Source organism: Lepus europaeus, chromosome 14 (assembly GCF_033115175.1).
Source record: "Lepus europaeus isolate LE1 chromosome 14, mLepTim1.pri, whole genome shotgun sequence".
In the NCBI taxonomy this organism is placed as follows: Eukaryota; Metazoa; Chordata; class Mammalia; order Lagomorpha; family Leporidae; genus Lepus; species Lepus europaeus.
The window spans coordinates 41,333,459-41,354,491 of NC_084840.1; the positions used below are offsets into that span (position 1 = coordinate 41,333,459).

General features: G+C 39.0%; 1 protein-coding gene across 5 annotated transcripts in view; it reads right to left on the bottom strand.

Moving 5' to 3' along the window:
- MINDY3 (MINDY lysine 48 deubiquitinase 3) overlaps positions 1–21,033 on the bottom strand; it is a 94,191-nt gene that overhangs the window by 17,582 nt on the left and 55,576 nt on the right. For 3 of the 5 annotated variants that reach the window (XR_009867927.1, XM_062210504.1, XM_062210507.1), the window contains exons 11-12: positions 18,924–19,016; positions 3,563–3,635 (exon numbers count right to left, since the gene is read on the bottom strand). Coding sequence is in view for 4 of the 5 variants with exons in the window: in XM_062210504.1 (XP_062066488.1) it covers positions 3,563–3,635; positions 18,924–19,016 (166 nt within the window). In the remaining variant the exon portion in view is untranslated. Of the gene's footprint in view, positions 1–3,562; positions 3,636–17,327; positions 17,583–18,923; positions 19,017–21,033 lie in introns of those variants that run through there. The other 2 variants (XM_062210506.1, XM_062210505.1) reach the window with 2 other exon arrangements.

Genomic DNA, 21,033 nt, shown 5'->3' on the forward strand with positions numbered 1-21,033 from the left:
GAAATAAAGACCTTCCATGACAAACAGAAAGAATTTGTCACCACCCATCCAGCCCTGCAGAAGATGCATATGGATGTGCTGCACACAGAAACACAAGACATCAATACAGAAGGTAAAGGAAGGAAAACTCTCAGGATAAATACAAAGGAAATTCAAAGTAAAACAAATAGGAATTTTTATGGAAAAATGGCAGGGCAAAATCATTACTTATCAATAGTCACCTTGAATGTAAATGACCTCAACTCTCCAATTAAAAGACACAGACTGGCTGAATGGATTAAATAAAACCCATCTATTTGCTGCCTACAAGAAACACATCTTACCAACAAAGATGCATGTAGACTGAAAGTGAAAGGATGGAAAAGGATATTCCATGCTAACAGAAACCAAAAAGGAGCTGGTGTAGCCATCCTAGTATCAGACAAAATAGACTTTAATACAAAAACTGTTAAAAGATAGAAAGAAAGACACTATGTAATGATTAAGGTATCAATTCAACAGGAAGATGCAACTATTATAAATTTATGCACCTAATTATGGGGCACATGGCTATTTAAAAGAAATGTTAAGGGATCTAAAAGGAGGAACTTCACTACCCAGCAAAGGACAGATCAACCAGACAGAAAATCAGCAAGGAGACAGAGTAAATTGACATTATAGACCAAAGGGACCTAACAAATATCTATAGATTTTTTTCCTACTACAATAGCAGAATACACATTCTTCCCACCTGTGCATGGAACTTTCTCTAGGATTGATCACATGCTAGGTAGGTCTCAGCAAATTCAAAAAAATTTATATCATACCATGCATCTTCTGAGACCACAATGGAGTGAAGCTGGAAATCAGCAACTCAGGAATCTCTAGAACATATGCAAAACATGCAGACTGAACACTATGCTCCTGAATGAACAGTGGGTTATAGAAGAAATCAAAAAAGATATAAAAAAATTTCTGGAAACAAATGAAGATGACAATACAGCATATCAAAATTTATGGGATACAGCAAAAGCAGTGTTACAAGGAAAGTTTATGGCAATCGGTGCCTACATCAAGAAATTGGAAAGGCACCAAATAAATGAACTAACCACACACCTCAAGGATCTAGAAGAACAACAGCAAACCAAACACAAAACTAGACTTAAATCTATGACCTGATACCATAAAATGATTAGAGAACATTGGGGAAACCCTGCAAGACATTGGCACAGGAAAAAAGTTCTTGGAAAAGACCCCAGAGGCACAGGCAGTAAAAGTCAAAATCAACATTTGGGATTACATCAAATTGAGAAGCTTCTGTACTGCAAAAGAAACACTCAGGAAAGAGACAACCGACAGAATGGGAGAAATTATTTGCAAATAATGCAACTGATAAAGGATTAATAACCAGAATCTATAAAGAGATCAAGAAACTCCACAACAAAACAGCCCATTAAAAGTGGGCCAAGGACTTAAACAGATGTTTTTCAAGAGGAAATTCGAATGGCAAACAGACACATGAAAAAATGCTTAAGATCACCAGCCATCAGGGAAATGCAAATCAGAACAATGAGGTCTCACCTCACCCCAACTAGAATGGCTTTCATACAGAAATCAAAAAATGCTGGTGAGGATGTGGGGAAAAATATACCCTAACCCACTGTTGGTGGGAATGTAAACTGGTAAAACCACTATGGGAATCAGTATGAAGATACCTCAGAAATCTCAATATAGACCTACCATGTGACCCAGCTATCCCACTCCTTGGGAATTTAACGAAGGGAAATGAAATCAGCACATAAAAGAGTTATCTGCACCTCCATGTTTATTGCAGCTCAATTCACAATAGCTAAGACATGGAATCAACCTAAACGCTTGCCAACCTAAGACTGGATAAAGAAATTATGAGATATGTACTCTATGGAATACTACACAGCGTTAAAAAAAAGTGCAAGTTATGACCAGTCATTTGCAACAAAATGAATGAACCTGGAAAACATTATACTGAGTGAAATAAGCCAGTCCCAAAGGGACAAACAGTATATGCTCTCTCTGATCTGTGATAATAGAGCACCTAAAACAAAATCTGTTGCAGTGAAATTGACACTTTGAGAAGCAAGGACTTGAACAGCGCTTGTTCTGACTGTTGAATTTCTTTTTCCCCTTAATGGAGAATGAGACTAGGAATTGGAGAGGGAGGAGGAGTGGCAGTGGGAGGAGGAGGGCAGGTATGATGGAAAGAATCACTATATTCCTAAAGTTGTATTTATGTCATTAAATAAATGGTTTCTTTGCAAAAAAAAAAAAAAATGCTGTCTCTTACCTGCCTGTGTTATAGATTTATCACTTTTCTCTTTTGATTTCCATTTACCTATGTGATCTTTCCCTCTTCTTCATAATAGCTCATTTAGGAACACTTTAGCCATACCACTTTTTAAATCTTGTATTATACTTGATACATCAATTTTATTTTCATATTGTTAGTTTCTAAAACCCATTTTTGTTAAATTTGATCCTTCATTCAAAATATATTAAAAACTTAGTAGTAACTGTTGTAAGAATGATCTATTACTAGAATTCCCATGAATCAAATTTTCAAGACAAAGAACAGATACCTAACAGTTAAGTTTCAAGATAAAAGAAAATGTATTTATAAAGATAATGAAGCATTCACAAGGATCGCAGTGATCCACCAAGTTCAGTTTGCACGTTATAATTTATGATAGAATTTAAGACATTACTCGTTTTGAAGTTACACTTGAAAAGTCAGTGATTTAGGTATAATAGTTAAGTCATAACTTGCACTTCAGTATATAAATACAATGATCATTAAGACAACCCAGGTAACAGTAATATTCTCCTGCATCTTTTTTTTTTTTTAATATTTATTCAAAAGGCAGAGTGACAAGAGATTTTCTATCCACTGGTTCATTCCTCAAAGCCCCCAACAGCCAGGGCTGGGTTAGGCCAAAGTCAGGAGCCAGGAATTCCATTTGGGTCTCCCACATGGGTGCCAGGGGCCCCAGCACTTGGGCATCATTCACTGCTTTCCCAGGCTCATTAACAGAAAGCTGGATCAGCAGCGAAGCAGCAAGGACTTGAAACAGCACTCTGATATGGGATGGCAGCACCATAAGCAGTGACTTAACCCACTGTGCCACAGCACTGGCCCTTCTTTCTCTTTATCCTAGTATAATCAATTATACAGAATACCCCACAATATCTGTTCATTTAATATTCATTTGGATAAAGAAAAAAATGACTTACCTTTCTAATTAAGAGTTCATTTAGAAGGTACTATTGTCCCCTGACACTGAATATCAGAGGTCAAGATTCAGGGAACTGAAACTACAATACTCCAAGAAACATAAAAACCTTACACCATGACAGAACTTGATGAATACCTAAGTGCCCTACTTTCAACATTTTCCTTTTATAATTTTCAAGTAAGACAACCTACAGTTCATTCAATAACTCAAATCGTTTGAAAAAAAAAAAAAAAAAAGAAAACCTCAGGTGGTTATTATTATATTTCAAATATACAAATGGATGAACCAGAGTCAATGTTTATGAAATCTTTTACCTTCTGGATCATAGGTTTGAAATACTCTCCTAGCTTGTTCTGAAGGAGCCTCAGGGGCAACTAAAGCCATATCCTGAAAAAAAATAAAGAGCATACTGTCAACCAGGTACAAAAGGACAATGTCAAAAATAAGCAAAACAAACACTAGTGTGAGGTGCAGATATGATGACATTTTGGAGTCCTAAGTTTTTTTTTTTTTTTTTCTTTTTTTTTTTTTTGACAGGCAGAGTGGATAGTGAGAGAGAGACAGAGAGAAAGGTCTTCCTTTTTGCCGTTGGTTCACCCTCCAATGGCCGCCGCGGTAGCGCGCTGCGGCCAGCACACCGCGCTGATCCGATGGCAGGAGCCAGGTGCTTATCCTGGTCCTCCATGGGGTGCAGGGCCCAAGGACTTGGGCCATCCTCCACTGCACTCCCTGGCCACAGCAGAGAGCTGGCCTGGAAGAGGGGCAACCGGGACAGGATCGGTGCCCCGACCGGGACTAGAACCTGGTGTGCCGGCGCCGCAAGGCGGAGGATTAGCCTAGTGAGCCGCGGCGCCGGCCGGAGTCCTAAGTTTTGGAGGCACATTTATATGACTAGGAAAGTCACAAACTTTCTGGGCCTTAATACTGAATTTGAAAAATAGCAATAATGCTTCAACCATAGAAAAGTATTGTAAAAATTACATGTGAAGCTTTATATAAAAAATTTAAAGTCTAATTAAGCACAAAAATTGTTATTTTGATTCTTCACAAAGCTTTACTCCACATATTTAAGCCATTATGGAATTCTATCTAACCAACATGAATTCAGGAGTTAGGCTCCTGTTATTTACTTGTGGTCACAGCTCTGGTCTAGAGTAGGCCATTCGCTTTGTGTTCACTCCAACAAAACTCATCAGAGAGCAAGCTTCCAATTATTTCTTTCTATCTAGCATCTCGAATCATTGTTTTGTTTTGTTTTTTTCCTGACAGGCAGAGTGGACAGTGAGAGAGAGAGAAAGGTCTTCCTTTTCCATTGGTTCACCCCACAGTGGTCCCTGTGGAATGCGCATCACGCTGATCCGAAGCCAGGAGCCAGATGCGTCTCCTGGTCTCCCATAAGGGTGCAGGGCCCAAGCACTTGGGCCATCCTTCACTGCATTCCTGGGCCACAGCAGAGAGCTGGACTGGAAGAGGAGCAACTGGGACAGAATCTGGTGACCTTACCGGGACTAGAACCAGGGGTGCCAGCACCGCAGGCGGAGGATTGAGCTGCGGCGCCAGCCCTTGAATCATTCTTAAGAAGTTGTGGAAGTATTCATTTAAATAAAATTTAAAATGCTATTAGGCTATGGGTAAAGGTTTTGTAAGAAATTACTTTCTAACTTTAGACTTACCTAATCATCCTTCACAGATGAAGGAACACACTACTTAATTTTTGTTAAAATGTAAAATAAAAAGACCATCATTAGTAATTTCAGTATTGTATAATTATTTCCCATTTAACTATCCCTTGGAAGGATGTCCCTTTTAACGTAATTTTGCTGATAATATACATGTCAAGTGAACCGTATTCCTCTGGCCTAACTTTAATGTTTTTCTGATTTTAAGATCCAGTCCTTGGTTACTGGATAACTGGATTGTGTCTAGTCTTGCCAGGGAGGGATTCAACAATTTATGGAAAACTCCCATTATTTTTTAGCTCCATTATCCTACAACTACTTGAAGCCCCTTCATGTGAACATTGTTAAACCAAATAAACCTGAACACGCATTTTGTAGGACAGGTCATCAGAGTGGGATTGCTGGGTCAAAGGACAAATGTGATTGTAATTTTGATAGATACTGTTAGATTCTTGGGTTATGTGAGGCTATTTACCTATTTCAAACAATATACCTCCAAACACTCTGTTTTCTAATGTTACCAACACAGCCTTTGCTCCATAATTAACCTTGTGCCAAAGCTAGGATTGTAAACTTGGCTCTCAGATTTAGGGAGCAACTAACACTAGGGTTATTCTTTAGCTGATTTAGTTGCAAAAGCTTTTACTTTGGGAGGTTGGTGTTGTGGAACAGTGGGTTAAGATGCCACATTGGCACCCATAACAGAGTGCTAGTACCAAGTCCCAGATCTGTTTCCAATCTTGCCTGGCAAGGCAGTAGAGAATGGCCATAGTACTTGGACCCCTGCCATCCTTTGTGGGAGAGCAGGGAAGAATTGTCTCCTGACCCAGAACTGACTGTTGCGATCACTCTGCCTTTTAAGTAAATAAATCTTAATTTTTTGCTTTGTTATAGCATATATTTTAGCTCCCTCATCTATTTTCAACTCCACTTATTTCTTTTTCAATTCTACCCTTTAGGAATGGTGGCTGGAATTTGTGAATGAACACAAATTCTGACTGAGGAGAAGGTATAGAGCTATAGATCAAATCTTATGTAAAGGGGAACTTACATAGGCTGAAGAGGAGGATAGTCATTTTTTCAATTCAATGGAACCATCTGTTCCATTCAAACGTTTCTTTTCACCAATAAATGCAGATGACAAGTGGAAAATGAGCTGTAAACCATTGCCTAGAATTTCTAAATATTACTTAAAACTTCTATTTAAAGAAAGGGAAAGGGAATATCAAGTTTTGCTTAAAAACCAAAACAATCTACTGGGGGGAAAAGGGTCATGGAGAATACAAGGAAGCATTACTGCAATACTGCTACACCCTGAAGTTTTGGGAAATTACTACGGTTTATCAGGCTGAGAGAAGCAAGGAAGATTCCAGAGTTTTCAGCCACAGAAAGTTTCACATCAAATCCTCTGGCATTAAGGCATCAAAAAATGCAGGAGCATAAAAGAGTTTAAAATAACTACCTGATGGCTTGCCTGTAAGTTTTAAGCATTATAAATAAAAAAAAAAATCCATGCTCATTTACAAAGGAACCAAGATAGATCTTAATAAAAGAATTGTATGTCTTGCCTCTAGTTATGAATATGTAAAATGGTCAGGTTTTGGAAAACGAGTTATTTTGTTTAAACCCATTATTTGTACTAGCTTGCTACAAAGACAATCTGAAGCTCGGGCAAAAGTCCTGGGATAATCTTGTTTAACAAATGTTCATTTACAGGGCCGACACAGTGGTGTAGCAGGTAAAGCCACTGTCTGAAGTTCCGGCATCCCATACGGGCGCCAGTTCGAGTCTCGGCTGCTCCACTTGTGATCTAGCTTTCTGCTATGGCCTGGGAGAGCCGTAGATGGCCCAAGTCCTTGGGCTACTGGACCTGTGTGGGAAGACCTGAAAGAAGCTCCTGGCTTCGGATCAGCGCAGCTCCAGCCATTGCGGCCAATTAGGGAGTAAACCAGTGGATGGAAGACCCTCTCTCCCTCTGCCTCTCCTTCTGTGTTTATTAACTCTCTAATAAATGAATAAATCTTTTTAAAAAAAATGTTCATTTATTGCCAGGGGTTGGTAAACTTTTTCTGTAATGTAACACAGAGTAAATACTTTCAGGTTTTGCAAGCCATTTGGTCTCTGCAACAAAACAGATGACCATGGCTATGTTACAATGAAATGTCATTTATGAAATATGTGATGCATTGAACGTTAATGGACTCAACTCTACAGTTAAAAGGCACAGACGGGCTGAATGGATTAAGGAACAAAACCCATCTATTCGCTGCCTACAAGAAACACATCTTTCCAACAAAGATGCATGCAGACTGAAAGTGAAAGGTTGGAAAAAGATATTCCATGCCAACAGAAATGAAAAAAACAAAAAGCAGGTGTAGCCATATTAATATCAGAGAAAATAAACTTTAACAAAAAAACTGTTGAGAGAGACAAAGAGGGACACTATATAATGATTAAGGGTTCAATTCAACAGGAAGATGTAACTATTATCAATGTATATGCACCTAATTACAGGGCACTGGTTTATTTAAAAGGTATGTTAAGGGACTTAAAGGGAGACTTAAATTCCAATACAATAGTACTGGGGGACTTCAATACTCCACTCTCAGAAATAGACAGATCAACCGGACAGAAGATCAACAAGGAAACAGCAGATTTAATCGACACTGTTGTCCAAATGGATCTAACAGATATCTACAGAACTTTCAATCCTACATTTAAAGATTTTACATTCTTCTCAGCAGTGCATGGAACCTTCTCTAGGATTGACCACATACTAGGCCATAAGGCAAGTCTCAGCAAATTTAAAAGAATTAGAATCATATCATGCAGCTTCTCAGACCACAGTAGAATGAAGGTGGAAATTAGCAACTCAGGAATCCCTAGAGAGTATGAAAACACATGGAGACTGAACAACATGCTCCTGAATGAACAATGGGTCATAGAAGAAATCAAAAGAGAAATCAAAAACTTTCTGGAAGTAAATGAGGATAACAACACAACATATCAAAACTTATGAGATATGGCAAAAGCAGTGTTGAGAGGAAAATTTATAGCAATAGGTGCCTACATCAAGAAATTGGAAAGACACCAAATAAATGAGCTTTTAACGCATCTCAAGGATCTAGAAAACCTGCAGCAAACCAGACCCAAATCTAGTAGGAGAAGAGAAATAATTAAAATCAAAGAAGAAATCAACAGGATTGAATCCAAATAAAATTGCAAAAAATCAGCCAAGCGAAGAGCTGGTTTTTTGAAAAAAATAAACAAAATTGACACCCCATTGGCCCAACTAACTAAATAAAAAAAAGGGAAAAGACCCAAATCAATAAAATCAGAGATGAAAAAGGAAACGTAACAACAGACACCACAGAAATAAAAAGAATCATCAGAAATTACTACAAGGACTTGTATGCCAGCGAACAGGGAAATCTAACAGAAGTGGATAGATTCCTGGACACATGCAATCTACCTAAATTGAACCATGAAGACATAGAAAACCTAAATAGACCCATAACTGAGAAAGAAATTGAAACAGTAATAAAGGCCCTCCCAACAAAGAAAGTCCAGGACTAGATGGATTCACTGCTGAATTCTACCAGACATTTAAAGAACTAATTCCTATTTTTCTCAAACTATTCAGAACAATCGAAAAAGAGGGAATCCTCTCAAATTCTTTCTATGAAGCCAGCATCACCTTAATCCCAGCCAGAGAAAGATGCAGCATTGAAAGAAAATTACAGACCAATATCCCTGATGAACACAGAAGCAAAAATCCTCAATTAAGTTCTCGCCAATAGAATACAACAACACATCAGAAAAATCATCCACCCAGACCAAGTGGGATTTATCCCTGGAATGCAGGGATGGTTCAATGTTCACAAATCAATGTGATACACCACATTAACAAACTGCAGAAGAAAAACCATATGATTATCTCAATAGATGCAGAGAAAGCATTTGATAAAATTCAACACCCTTACATGATGAAAACTCTAAGCAAATTGGGTATAGAAGGACATTCCTCAATATAATCGAAGCAATTTATGAAAAACCCACGGCCAGCATCCTATTGAATGGGGAAAAGTTGGAAGCATTTCCACTGAGATCTGGTAACAGACAGGGATGCCCACTCTCAACACTGCTATTCAACATAGTTCTGGAAGTTTTAGCCAGAGCCATCAGGCAAGAAAAAGAAATTAAAGGGATACAAATTGGGAAGGAAGAAGTCAAACTATCCCTCTTTCCAGGGATTCTTTATTTAGGGGATCCAAAGAACTCTACTAAGAGACTATTGGAACTCATAGAAAAGTTTGGCAATGTAGCAGGATATAAAATCAGTGCACAAAAATCAACAGCCTTTGTATACACAGGCAATGCCATGGTTGAGGAAGAAGTGCTAAGATCAATCCCATTTACAATAGCTACAAAAACAATCAAATAACTTGGAATAAACTTAACCAAAGACGTTAAAGATCTCTACGATGAAAACTACAAAACCTTAAAGAAATAGAAGAGGATACCAAAAAAAAAAAAAAAAAAAAAAGGAAAAATCTTCCATGCTCATGGATTGGAAGAATCAACATCATCAAAATGTCTATTCTCCCAAAAGCAATTTATACATTCAATGCATTACCAATCAAGATACCGAAGACATTCTTCTCAGATCTAGAAAATATGATGCTGAAATTCATATAGAGACACAGAAGACCTCGAATAGCTAAAGCAATTTTGTACAACAAAAACAAAGCCGGAGGCATCACAATACCAGATTTCAGGACATACTACAGGGCAGTTGTTACCAAAACACCATGGTACTGGTACAGAAACAGATGGACCGGCCAATGGAACAGAATAGAAACACGAGAAATCAATCCAAAGATCTACAGCCAACTTATATTTGATCAAGGATCTAAAACCAATTCATGGAGCAAGGACAGTCTATTCAATAAATGGTGCCGGGAAAACTGGATTTCCATGTGCAGAAGCATGAAGCAAGACCCCTACCTTACACCTTCCACAAAAATCCACTCAACGTGGATTAAAGACCTAAATCTATGACCCAACACCATCAAATAATTAGAGAACACTGGAGAAACCCTGCAAGATATTGGCACCTGCAAAGACTTCCTAGAAAAGACCCTGGAGGCACAGGCAGTCAAAGCCAAAATTAACATTTGAGATTGCATCAAATTGCGAAGTTTCTGTACTGCAAAAGAAACAGTCAAGAGAGTGAAGAGGCAACCGACAGAATGGGAAAAAATATTTGCAAACTATGCAACAGATAAAGGATTAATAACCAGAATCTCCAAAGAGATCAAGAAACTCCACAACAACAAAACAAACAACCCACTTAAGAGATGGGCCAAGGACCTCAATAGACATTTTTCGAAAGAGGAAATCCAAATGGCCAACAGACACATGAAAAAATGTTCAAGATCACTAGCAATCAGGGAAATGCAAATCAAAACCACAATGAGGTTTCACCTCACCCCGGTGAGAATGGCTCACATTCAGAAATCTACCAACAGCAGATGCTGGCGAGGATGTGGGGAAAAAGGGACACTAACCCAGTTTTTGGGAATGCAAACTGGTTAAGCCACTATGGAAGTCTGTCTGGAGACTACTCAGAAACCTGAATATAACCCTACCATAAAACCCAGCCATCCCACTTACTGGTATTTACCCAAAGGAAATTAAATTGGCAGACAAAAAAACGGTCTGCACATTAATGTTTATTGCAGCTCAATTCACAATAGCTAAGACCTGGAATCAACCCAAATGCCCATTAACAGTAGACTGGATAAAGAAATCATGGGACATGTACTCTATAGAATACAGCACAGCAGTCAAAAACAATGAAATCCGGTCATTTGCAACAAAATGGAGGAATCTTGAAAACATTATGCTGAGTGAAATAAGCCAGTCCCAAAGGGACAAATATCATATGTTCTCCCTGATTGGTGACAACTGAGCAGCAAAAAGGAAACCTGTTAAAGTGAAATGAACACTATGAGAAACGGTGACTTGATCAGCCCTTGCCCTGACTGTTGATGAACAACTTAATACTTTATCCCTCTTAGTATTTTTTTTTGTTTGTTCTACTTAATACTATTGGTTGAATTCTGTAATTAATACACATTCATTCTTAAGTGTTGAAACTTAACTGAAAAGTGATCCCTGTTAAATATAAGAGTGGGAATAAGAGAGGGAGGAGATGCCGCCTTGCGGCGCCGGCACACCGGGTTCTAGTCCCGGTCGGGGCACTGATCCTGTCCCAGTTGCCCCTCTTCCAGGCCAGCTCTCTGCTGTGGCCAGGGAGTGCAGTGGAGGATGGCCCAAGTGCTTGGGCCCTGCACCCCATGGGAGACCAGGAGAAGCACCTGGCTCCTGCCATCGGAACAGCGCGGTGCACCAGCCGCAGCGCGCTACCGCGGCGGCGATTGGAGGGTGAACCAACGGCAAAAGGAAGACCTTTCTCTCTGTCTCTCTCTCTGTCCACTCTGCCTGTCAAAAATAAAAAAATAAAAAAATAAAAAAGAAAAAAAGAGAGGGAGAAGATGTACAATTTGGGACATGCTCAAGCTGACTTGCCCCAAACAGTAGAGTTAAAAGCATACCAGGGGATTCCATTTCAATCCCATCAAGGTGGCATGTACCAATGCCATCTCACTAGTCCAAGTGATCAATTTCTGTTCACAATTAATCATAATGATAGATCTAAGAGTCAAAGGCATCACATAAACAAGACCAGTGTTTGCAAATACTAACTGATAGAATTAAAAAGGGAGAGAACGATCCAACATGGGAAGCAGTATACACAGCAGACTCATAGAATGGCAGATGTCCTATATAGCACTCTGGCCTCAGAATCAGCCCTTTAGGCATGCGGATCTGGCTGAAAAGCCCATGAGAGTATTTCAGGCATGGAAAGCCAGACACTCTGGCCAAAAAAAAAAAAAAAACAAACAAACAAAAAAAAAAAAACAAAAACAAACAAACAAACAAAAAAAACCTAAATGAAAGATCTCCATGAGTGAGATCCCAGTGGAAAGAACAGGTCATGAAAGATGGAGGTATCGTTCTCTGAAGGGAGGAGAGAACTTCCACTTTGACTACAACCTTGTCTAAATATGATCAGAGTCAGTGAACTCAAAAGGCTTCCATAGCCTTGGCAACTCATGACAAGAGCCTAGGGTGATTACTGATGCCATAAACGAAAGTGTCAATTTGTTAATTCAACAACAGGAGTCACTGTGCACTTACTCCTCATGTAGGATCTCTGTCCTTAATGTGCTATATATTGTGACTTAATGCTATAACTAGTACTCAAACAGTATTTTTCACTTTGTGTTTCTATGTGGGTGCAAACTGTTGAAATCTTTACTTAATATATGCTAAACTGATCTTGTGTATATAAAGAGAATTGAAAATGAATCTTGATGTGAATGGAAGGGGAAAGAGAGCGGTAAAGGGGAGGGTTATGGGTGGGAGGGAAGTTATGTGGGGGGAAGACATTGTAATCCATAAGCTGTATTTTGGAAATTTATATTCATTAAATAAATTTAAAAAAAGTGATGGCCCTATTTGGCCTGAAGGTCATGGTTTGCTGACTCATGATTTAGGGACGATGTTGCACATTTTTCTCCATCTGCTCTAACATTTATTGAAACATGGCTTCTTTTCTGATATGTATCTGGTGGTACAAAGATGTACAAAAGCTATGAAGGTAAGTAAAACACAAAAGATATTCTGGCTGCCCAGAAAAAAGGTAAGAAATTCTAGCTAGAAGGAACAAAAATTAGGAAAGGCAAGTGAATTAGAGTGAAAACTAAGTTGTTAAATATCACTGGGAAAAACAGAGAAAAGGAGTAGTTCAAAAGGGAAATCAGCTTTCATAAATTTAATTTTGAACTTTTAAAATTTTCAAGTAATGGTCAAACATCTACGTAGAACTCATGGAAATATCTTAATCCCCGGCACACAATGAAAAGTCACTGTTTGCAATTATAAGCTTATAGGCCATTAGACATAGAATACATGCACCAAAGAGGGCTGTAAAACCTAGCAGGTAAGATACTGAGAAAGATGAAAGCAGAATTCAAGTAAGAGTTCAAATAAAAATGGAATATCTTCAAGAAGGAATTTAGGCATCTTATTAAAGTTAATAAATGTGAAATAAGTATTTCAAAATCTTCAATGTGAGGACTTAATAGTTAGCACTACTACCCCATATGTTAACTATCTAAAAACACTACCTGTTTTTCCTTGTTTATTTGAAAGGTAGAGTTAGAGAGACAGGGAGAGACACAGGGAGGGGGAGATCTTCCATCTGATGGTTCACTCCCTAAATGGCCACAACAGCCAGGGCTGGCCAGGCTGAAGCAAGGAACTTCTGTGGCCCCCATGTGGAAGCAGGGCCCAAGCACTTGGTCCATCTTCTGCTGCTTTTCTAGGGACATTATTGGAGGGAGCTGCATGGGAAGTAGAGCAGCTAGGATATGAACTAGTGTCCTAAGGGATGCTAGCATCCCAAGCAGTGGCTTAACCATTTATGTCACAATGTCAGCCCCTCTGTTTTCCCTCTTAACATACAACCCAGCATTTCTGGTCAGGTTTGATATAATAAAACTACGAATGTGTCATCATTATAAGGCAAATTATGCTTTTGGTCTCAATTAAATACTAATAGGTAATTTGCTAAACTCCTTAAGAATTAGCTTTTTTTTTTTTTTTGACAGGCAGAGTGGATAGTGAGAGAGAGAGACAAAGAGAAAGGTCTTCCTTTTGCTGTTGGTTCACCCTCCAATGGCCGCCGCGGCCAGCGCATCTCGCTGATCCGAAGCCAGGAGCCAGGTGCTTCTCCTGGTCTCCCATGCGGGTGCAGGGCCCAAACACTTGGGCCATCCTCCACTGCCTTCCCGGGCCATAGCAGAGAGCTGGCCTGGAAGAGGGGCAACCGGGATAGAATCCGGTGCCCCAACCGGGACTAGAACCCGGTGTGCCAGTGCTGCAAGGCGGAGAATTAGCCTGTTAAGCCACGGTGCCGGCCAAGAATTAGCTCTTCTTAATCATACCACTTAAGATGTTTTTACATGGTGGGTAATGAGGGGAGGAAAAGGAAGTAAAGGAGGGGTGGGCACTGTGTAGCAGTAGGTTAAAGCCCCAGCCTGCAGCACCAGCATCCCATATGAGCTCTGGTTAGAGTCCTGGCTGCTCCACTTCTGATTCAGAAGTGCTAATGCGCCTGGGAAAGTAGTGGAGGATGGCCCAAGTCCTTGGACTCCTGTACCCATGTGAGAGACCTGAAAGAAGCCCCTGGCTTTGGATTGGCCCAGCCCTGGCTGCTGCAGCCATTTGGGGACTGAATCAGTGGATGGAAGACCTCTCTGTCTCTACCTCTTTCTGTAACTGAGTCAAATAATTTTTTTTTTTAAAGATTTATTTATTTGAAAGTCAGAGTTACACAGAGAGAGGAGGAGGCAGAGAGCGAGAGAGAGGTCTTCCATCTGCTAGTTAACTCCCCACTTCACTGCAACGGCCAGAACTGTGCCGATCTGAAGCCAGGGGCTTCCTCCGGGTCTCCCATGTGGGTGCAGGGGCCCACGGACTTGGGCCATCTTCTTTTGCTTTCCCAGGCCATAGCAGAGAGCTGGATAGAAAGTGGAGCAGCCGGGACTTGAACTGGCGTCCATCTGGGATGTCGGCATTGCAGGTGGTGGCTTTACCTCCTACACCACATCACAGGCCCAATAAATCTTTAAAAAAAAAAAAAAAGTAAAGGAAAAAAGATTACAGCAAGTTCACAAGTTCTAATTGAGACATTCTAAACATTTTCATGCACAGATCAAAACTACTATGTTGTCTAAAGTGATACTGGCTTGAGTGTTTACAATGTTTTTTGCATGACTGTAGAAAATGATCTTTTTAAAAAATGTTTATATACAGGTAGGAGAGATCAATTGATCTCCCATCAGCTGGTTCACTCCCCAAGTGCATGCAACAACCAGGGCTGGGACAGGATAAAGCCAGGAACCAGGAATTCCACTCAAGTCTCCCATGTGAGTGGCAAGAACCCAAGAACTTCAGAAGCATAGAAGCCCAGACTCTAGTGTGGCTTGCAGGAATCACAAGCAGTGGCTTAACTTGTGCCGCAACTCTTGCCCATTAAATTTTTTTTTTAAGATTTTTTTTTTTATTGATTTGAAAGGCAGAATTGGGGAGGGTGGAGGTCTTCCCCCAGTGGCCAGGGTTGGGCCAGGCTGAAGCCAGGAGCTTAGTGTCTCCCAAGTGGGTAAAGGGGCCCAAGCACTTGGGCTATCCTCAGCTGCTTTCCCAGGCACATTAGCAGGGAGTTGGACTGGAAGCAGAGCAGCTGGGACTCAAACCAGCACCCATATAGGATGCTAACAAAGCAGGTGGCAGCTTAACCTGCTACACCACAGCACTAGCCCCATAAAATGATCTCTTAAAGCTTGTTTAAATTAATATAAAATTGTGCCTATAGGTGCAATAAAGTTTCAAAACTCCATTCCCAGCTAAGTGTTTGATGTTGAAGTTGTTTTAACTTTTTGATTTAATTTAAAATCAAATTCCAGTACATTTAACTTAAATGTTTCTGAATAAAGTTCCTTGTATAAAAATCTGAGGAACAATTCATGTGGCAAATCTGGTAATCTACTAATATAAAATGTGTCTGGTTGCTGTTCAAACTTGCTATGCAAAAATCAATCACAGAATTACATTCAAGTGTATAAGACAAACTGTTTCTCTAAGAGAGCTTTTATAACTGCCATATTTTTCTTGTACCTAAAAGAAATGATTTAAAGTATAAAGTAAAATGAATTTTAATAAACACATGTGAAGAATATGAAAATTTCTACCCCTCAGATTTCCCATTTCAAAGACTTTATTCAACAATAGCTTTTAGATTATATATTTAGTATATTTTCCAGTCTAATTATTGACACACCTGTAATCATTTTTTTAAAGACTATCAAGCATATTAGAAGACAGAGAAAAACCTAGTCTTTGTGCTTCAGGTTACAGGCTAACAGAAGATAAATAGTTGCTAGTGTATTTTTATTTGTATATTGAGAAAACCAACAATGAAAATGAAGTTCATATAAAGATATACTAATCCTCCATCCCCAAACCACTGAATTTTATAAATTAAGAAAAGCAATTCCCATGATGCAATTATTCAAGCTAACAGGGAAACTTGCAAGTGTTTTTTTTTTTTTTTCATCATCCTAGCTGTACACTTAAGAGAATATTTCAATGTGTACTGCATCTGAAACTCTTTAGGTACCTACAGTAGGAAAATGTCCTAAACTAGAATCAAATAGCTATTTAGGCTCTGCTTTACCATCAATATTCTTTTTATTCTGAAAGCATTCATCTATATTAGTCTGATACGATGACATGCTTTGATCAGAGAAACATTAAATAATTCCCAGGGTTGGTGCTGTAGCACAGCAGGTTAAGCCACTGCCTTCAATTGCAAATGGACACTGGTTCAAGTCTTCACTGCTCCACTTTGGATTCAACTTCCTGCTGATGTGCCTGGGAAAGCAGTGAAAAGCAGCACAGAGAGCTGGGTCCCTGCCACCCATGTGGAAGACCCAGGTGGAGTTCCAGGCTCCTAGCTTTTGGTCTGGCCAAACCATACCTGTTGCAGCCATCTGGGGTGTGAACCAACAGATGGGAGTTCTGTCCCTCCTCCTCTGTAAAATCTGCTTTTCAAATAAATAATTTAAAAAAGTAAACAATTAGTATTTAGCCAGTTTACTGGTCTACAGGGATTATTAAGCAATACAGCTTTTAAAATTGTCTAGCCTGACCCAATTCTACTGAACTGGAAAGTACAACTGGATGAAGGGCAGGAGGACAAGCTGCAGTGGGACTATCTAGTATCCTACCAGCCATGAAGTAAACATCTCTTTTTCATGTAGCTCTGTCTGCACTATCAGTGTAATAATTCACTGTTTGCAAGAAGCTTTTTAAATGTTGTAACGTTAGCTATCCTTCGAAACACCTATTGAAATATAAGGCCTGTGTCCAGGGAGTTGGCTAGAATTAAGTAGTTCATTACTGAAAAGGCCTTTAAAGTTTATTCATTGTACCTTTTATCATTATCAAGAACAATCTGCTTTCATGAGTATTCAAAGAAGCTTTGAGAGCCTTAGCTAATTTCAGGACTGATCACATACATATGACATTTTAGCTTGCAGACAACATTTTATAGTGCTATAAAACCTAGAAATAGTATGTAATTTACCCTTAAACTGTAATTACAACTGCACTGTAAAATCACTATCATTTGTTTTGTACTGATTGTTTGCTTACTAAGGAAAATTATTTGAGAAGTTTTAAGGAACAGGTTTTAATTATAAAATGCTCTCAAAACACAAAGTTAACCTCATCATTTGGCAACAGGTAAGAAGGTGATCTATTTTACTTTTCCATTATTTTCCAGATAATGTGTGAATGATTTAGACATCTCCAAACAACGATTTTCTGTGGCTATACCTGATACAACTGGGTACTTTACAGGGAATAGAGGTTTATTTAGCTCATGGTTGTGGAGGCTGGGATGTTCAGTAACAAAGGTACTAACCTCTTGAGGACTCAAGATGAGGGCACTCTTGCTGTACTGGAACATGGTAAAGGGCATCCCATGGTGAGACAGTGTTTAAGTATGCTCGTTCAGGTCTCTTTTCCTTTTCTTATAAATCCACTTATGCCACCCCAGAGGCCCCATCCTCATGACCTCATCTAATCCTGATTACCTCTCAGAGAACCTATCTCCAAATTTCATTAACATAGGGACTTGCAGATAAGTTTCCAACACATAGACTCTTGGGGGACACAAGGAAACCATAGCATTCTAGGTAGATATTGAGGGAAGACTGGTGGCTCTTTCCTTTCAAGAGTGCTATTTATCATTGTCTGTGGTTGTGAAGGAACTTGAAGTACCTTTCTGTGGAAGGATCTACTTCGACCCTGACCCTGACATCAGGTTTGGCTAGATGTCTTCTTTTGGGCAGAGAAACAGAGTGGAGTTCCTGTAGAATCTGGTAAGTGCCACTGCCTGGTTTTATCAGAAGTTTTGCTCTGTTCCCTCAGTCATAAGAACTGCACATTCCAGCAAAAGAGCATTCCTTCAGCTCAGATCTTAGAATGAAGCAGAAACACAGAGCACACTTGGAGCCAACATGTAAATAAAGAGAGAAATAAGCTCTGGAGGGTGCGTGTTCATTTGCACAGGGGGAGGAGTGTGGTAATAGTGGTATTCTCCAGTACAGGCAGAGAGGGTAGAGAATTTAAATAAAATAAAACTGTTAAATTCCCTTAAATCATCATCACATGCAGGAAATTCCAAACATCAGGGTCAAACATTCCTCCTACATGGCAGGTGGATTATTCTCATTGTCCTCTTCTTGAATACCACCGTGTAAGCCACAGACATTTTGAGGGTGGTAATTACTGCAACAACCTGGCAAAAGGAGTCAAACATGCTATGCTAACTGGAACTCTGTTTTGCTTGTGCCACGTGCAATACATTTGCTTTTCCTATTCATACCTGATCTCTTTCCTCATATTACCCAGCAACACTGATTTTGAGAACTGTATATGGAGGCTTCTCCACATATACAGGCTTCCTATGTTTTACAAAGAATTGAAAGTGCCTGAGATGATTGTTGAATACCAATAATTTAACTCTGGTAGGTAGGCTTGGATTATTAAGAATGGAAGATAAGGGATACCTCTGGCCCCTACCCTTTTCTACTACAAAGTTTGAATGATTAAAAAACAATTATAGGCTGGCGCCAGGGCTAATATGGCTAATCCTCCGCCTGCGGCACCGGCACCCAGGGTTCTAGTCCCGGTTGCTCCTCTTCCAGTCCAGCTCTCTGCTGTGGCCCGGGAAGGCAGTGGAGGATGGCACAAGTGCTTGGGCCCTGCACCCGCATGGGAGACCAAGAAGAAGCACCTGGCTCCTGGCTTCAGATAGGTGCAGCACACTGGCCATAGCGGCCATTTGCGGGGTGAACCAATGGAAGGAAGATCTTTCTCCTAACTGTGCCTGTCAAAAAAAAAAAATTATAGTAATCATGTTTAAACATTCTGTCAGACATATAAAGAGAAGGCTTTACTGTTTAAGAAGGCCACATTAATATCATAATTGGCTTTATGTCGTTTCATTCTAGTGTTGTCCCTTCAGCACCCACATGACCCGTCTTCCTGCCTCTGCTCTATCGTAGCACAATGACTTATGTTGTCCAAAGCTCTCAGCTAAGGTCTGGGAAAGCAGTGGAGGATGGCCCAAGTACTTGTGCCCCTGCACTCATGTGGGAGACCAGGAAGAAGCTCTTGGCTTCTGGCTTTGGAGCAGCACCGCTCCGGCCATTTGGTGAGTGAACCAGCAGATGGAAGACCTCTCTGTCTCTAAATCTGCCTCTCAAATAAATAAATATTATAAGAAATTTCCCATATTTTAATAATTCAAATAACAAAATGGTTATAGTACATGTAGACTTCTAAACTTTTCAAAAAGTTCACCTAAGAGAATGTTAACTATTATTGTTACTATTCTTATTTTAGAATACAGGTGTTAAGTCATATATTATGAGTTAAAATATAAAAAATACTTCGACCTCTTAAATCCACTTCCTTTCTGTGGCAGAAAAGACATGAAATCTAAATATATAGACAGATAGATACACACATACACACACTTAAGATAAATGCATGGGATGATTAAACTGTATCAAAGTATTGAAAAATTTGTCATAAAGTGCTAACCTGTGAATTTAATCATATCTCAGGTCCTATGAATTGTACCCAGTAATTAAACCTACATAAAAGTAAATTTTCTTATAACAGTAAAGTGCATAAGACATTTCTTTTCCTTACAATTGTCTTCATTACACGAGATACATGTATCAAAGTTAAAGTTTGTTCAGTTTTTAAACACCTAACAAAAAGAGGCTCTAACCCTTAATTGCAGTGGTCTTTCTAACCTTATAACAAAGAGTAATACAGAAAAGCAGCCTGGTATGTGGAAATAATTCTACCCAGACTCCTGGTAACAGATACCACTGTTAAGAACACGGCCAGCTTACACAGGATCAGTTAAATATTTTGTTTCTCTCCTGCATAAAATTTAGCTTCTTTATATTTAGTTTCTATTTAAATGGTAATGTTTTTCATGAGTTCTTATCTGAAAGGAAAATTGCTTTATCATAGAAAAGGTCAAAGGTGATGTTCTATGCACACAAAGAGTCTTTTTACAACCATAAAAGAACAAAAAAAAGTATGTCAAACTCATCTCCCCAACTTCAAAAGGAAGTCTGAAATGGATTACCCAGAAAATCAGTCACTGATCTTCTGAAGAAGAAACTAGATGCTATAGGTTCCACTTGTTTTTCTATTGTATCAACAGTTGTCATCCACATTGAGATTCAAATGCACAATGAAAACACAAAAAAGACAACCTTATTTTGTGTACTATTTTATACATATTATATAAGAAAAATTTAAAGCCCTCATCTTGACTTTGTGTTAAAAATTAATTTCATAATTGGTTCCAATGCAAGGGAGAAGAAAATGACCTAAATAATTTATTCTTAAAATCTAAATATAAAAAGGACAAAGAATCAAATGGAATTAAAATGGTTAGAGGAAAGAGGGATATTTAGGCATTTAAATATATGAACATGCTTCATTATGAAAGATTGACACCTAAAACAAATATTTAACATATTAAAAAACACATTACACATCCATGTTTTAATTAAGAGTTAAATTTTTTCTTTTAAAATTAAGGGAAAACATGAAAGATGAATTTAAGTATGAGTAGCTTCGAAATTCACTATGTATGTACTTTTCAGAATGCCTGTGCAGGTTTCCAACTTCAAAAGTACATGATTTCTGAAGACTCATGCCCAAAAAGGTACCTTCCATCTCAATGTACATATCTAAAGGTTTTGTTCCCCTAGAGTTCAGATGACACACTTGGAAAGTTTTCCATGCTCCTTAACAGGAATTAAGTTTCTGTCTCTGAAGAAGTCCATTCACGTACTGCATTTCACCTTGTCCAC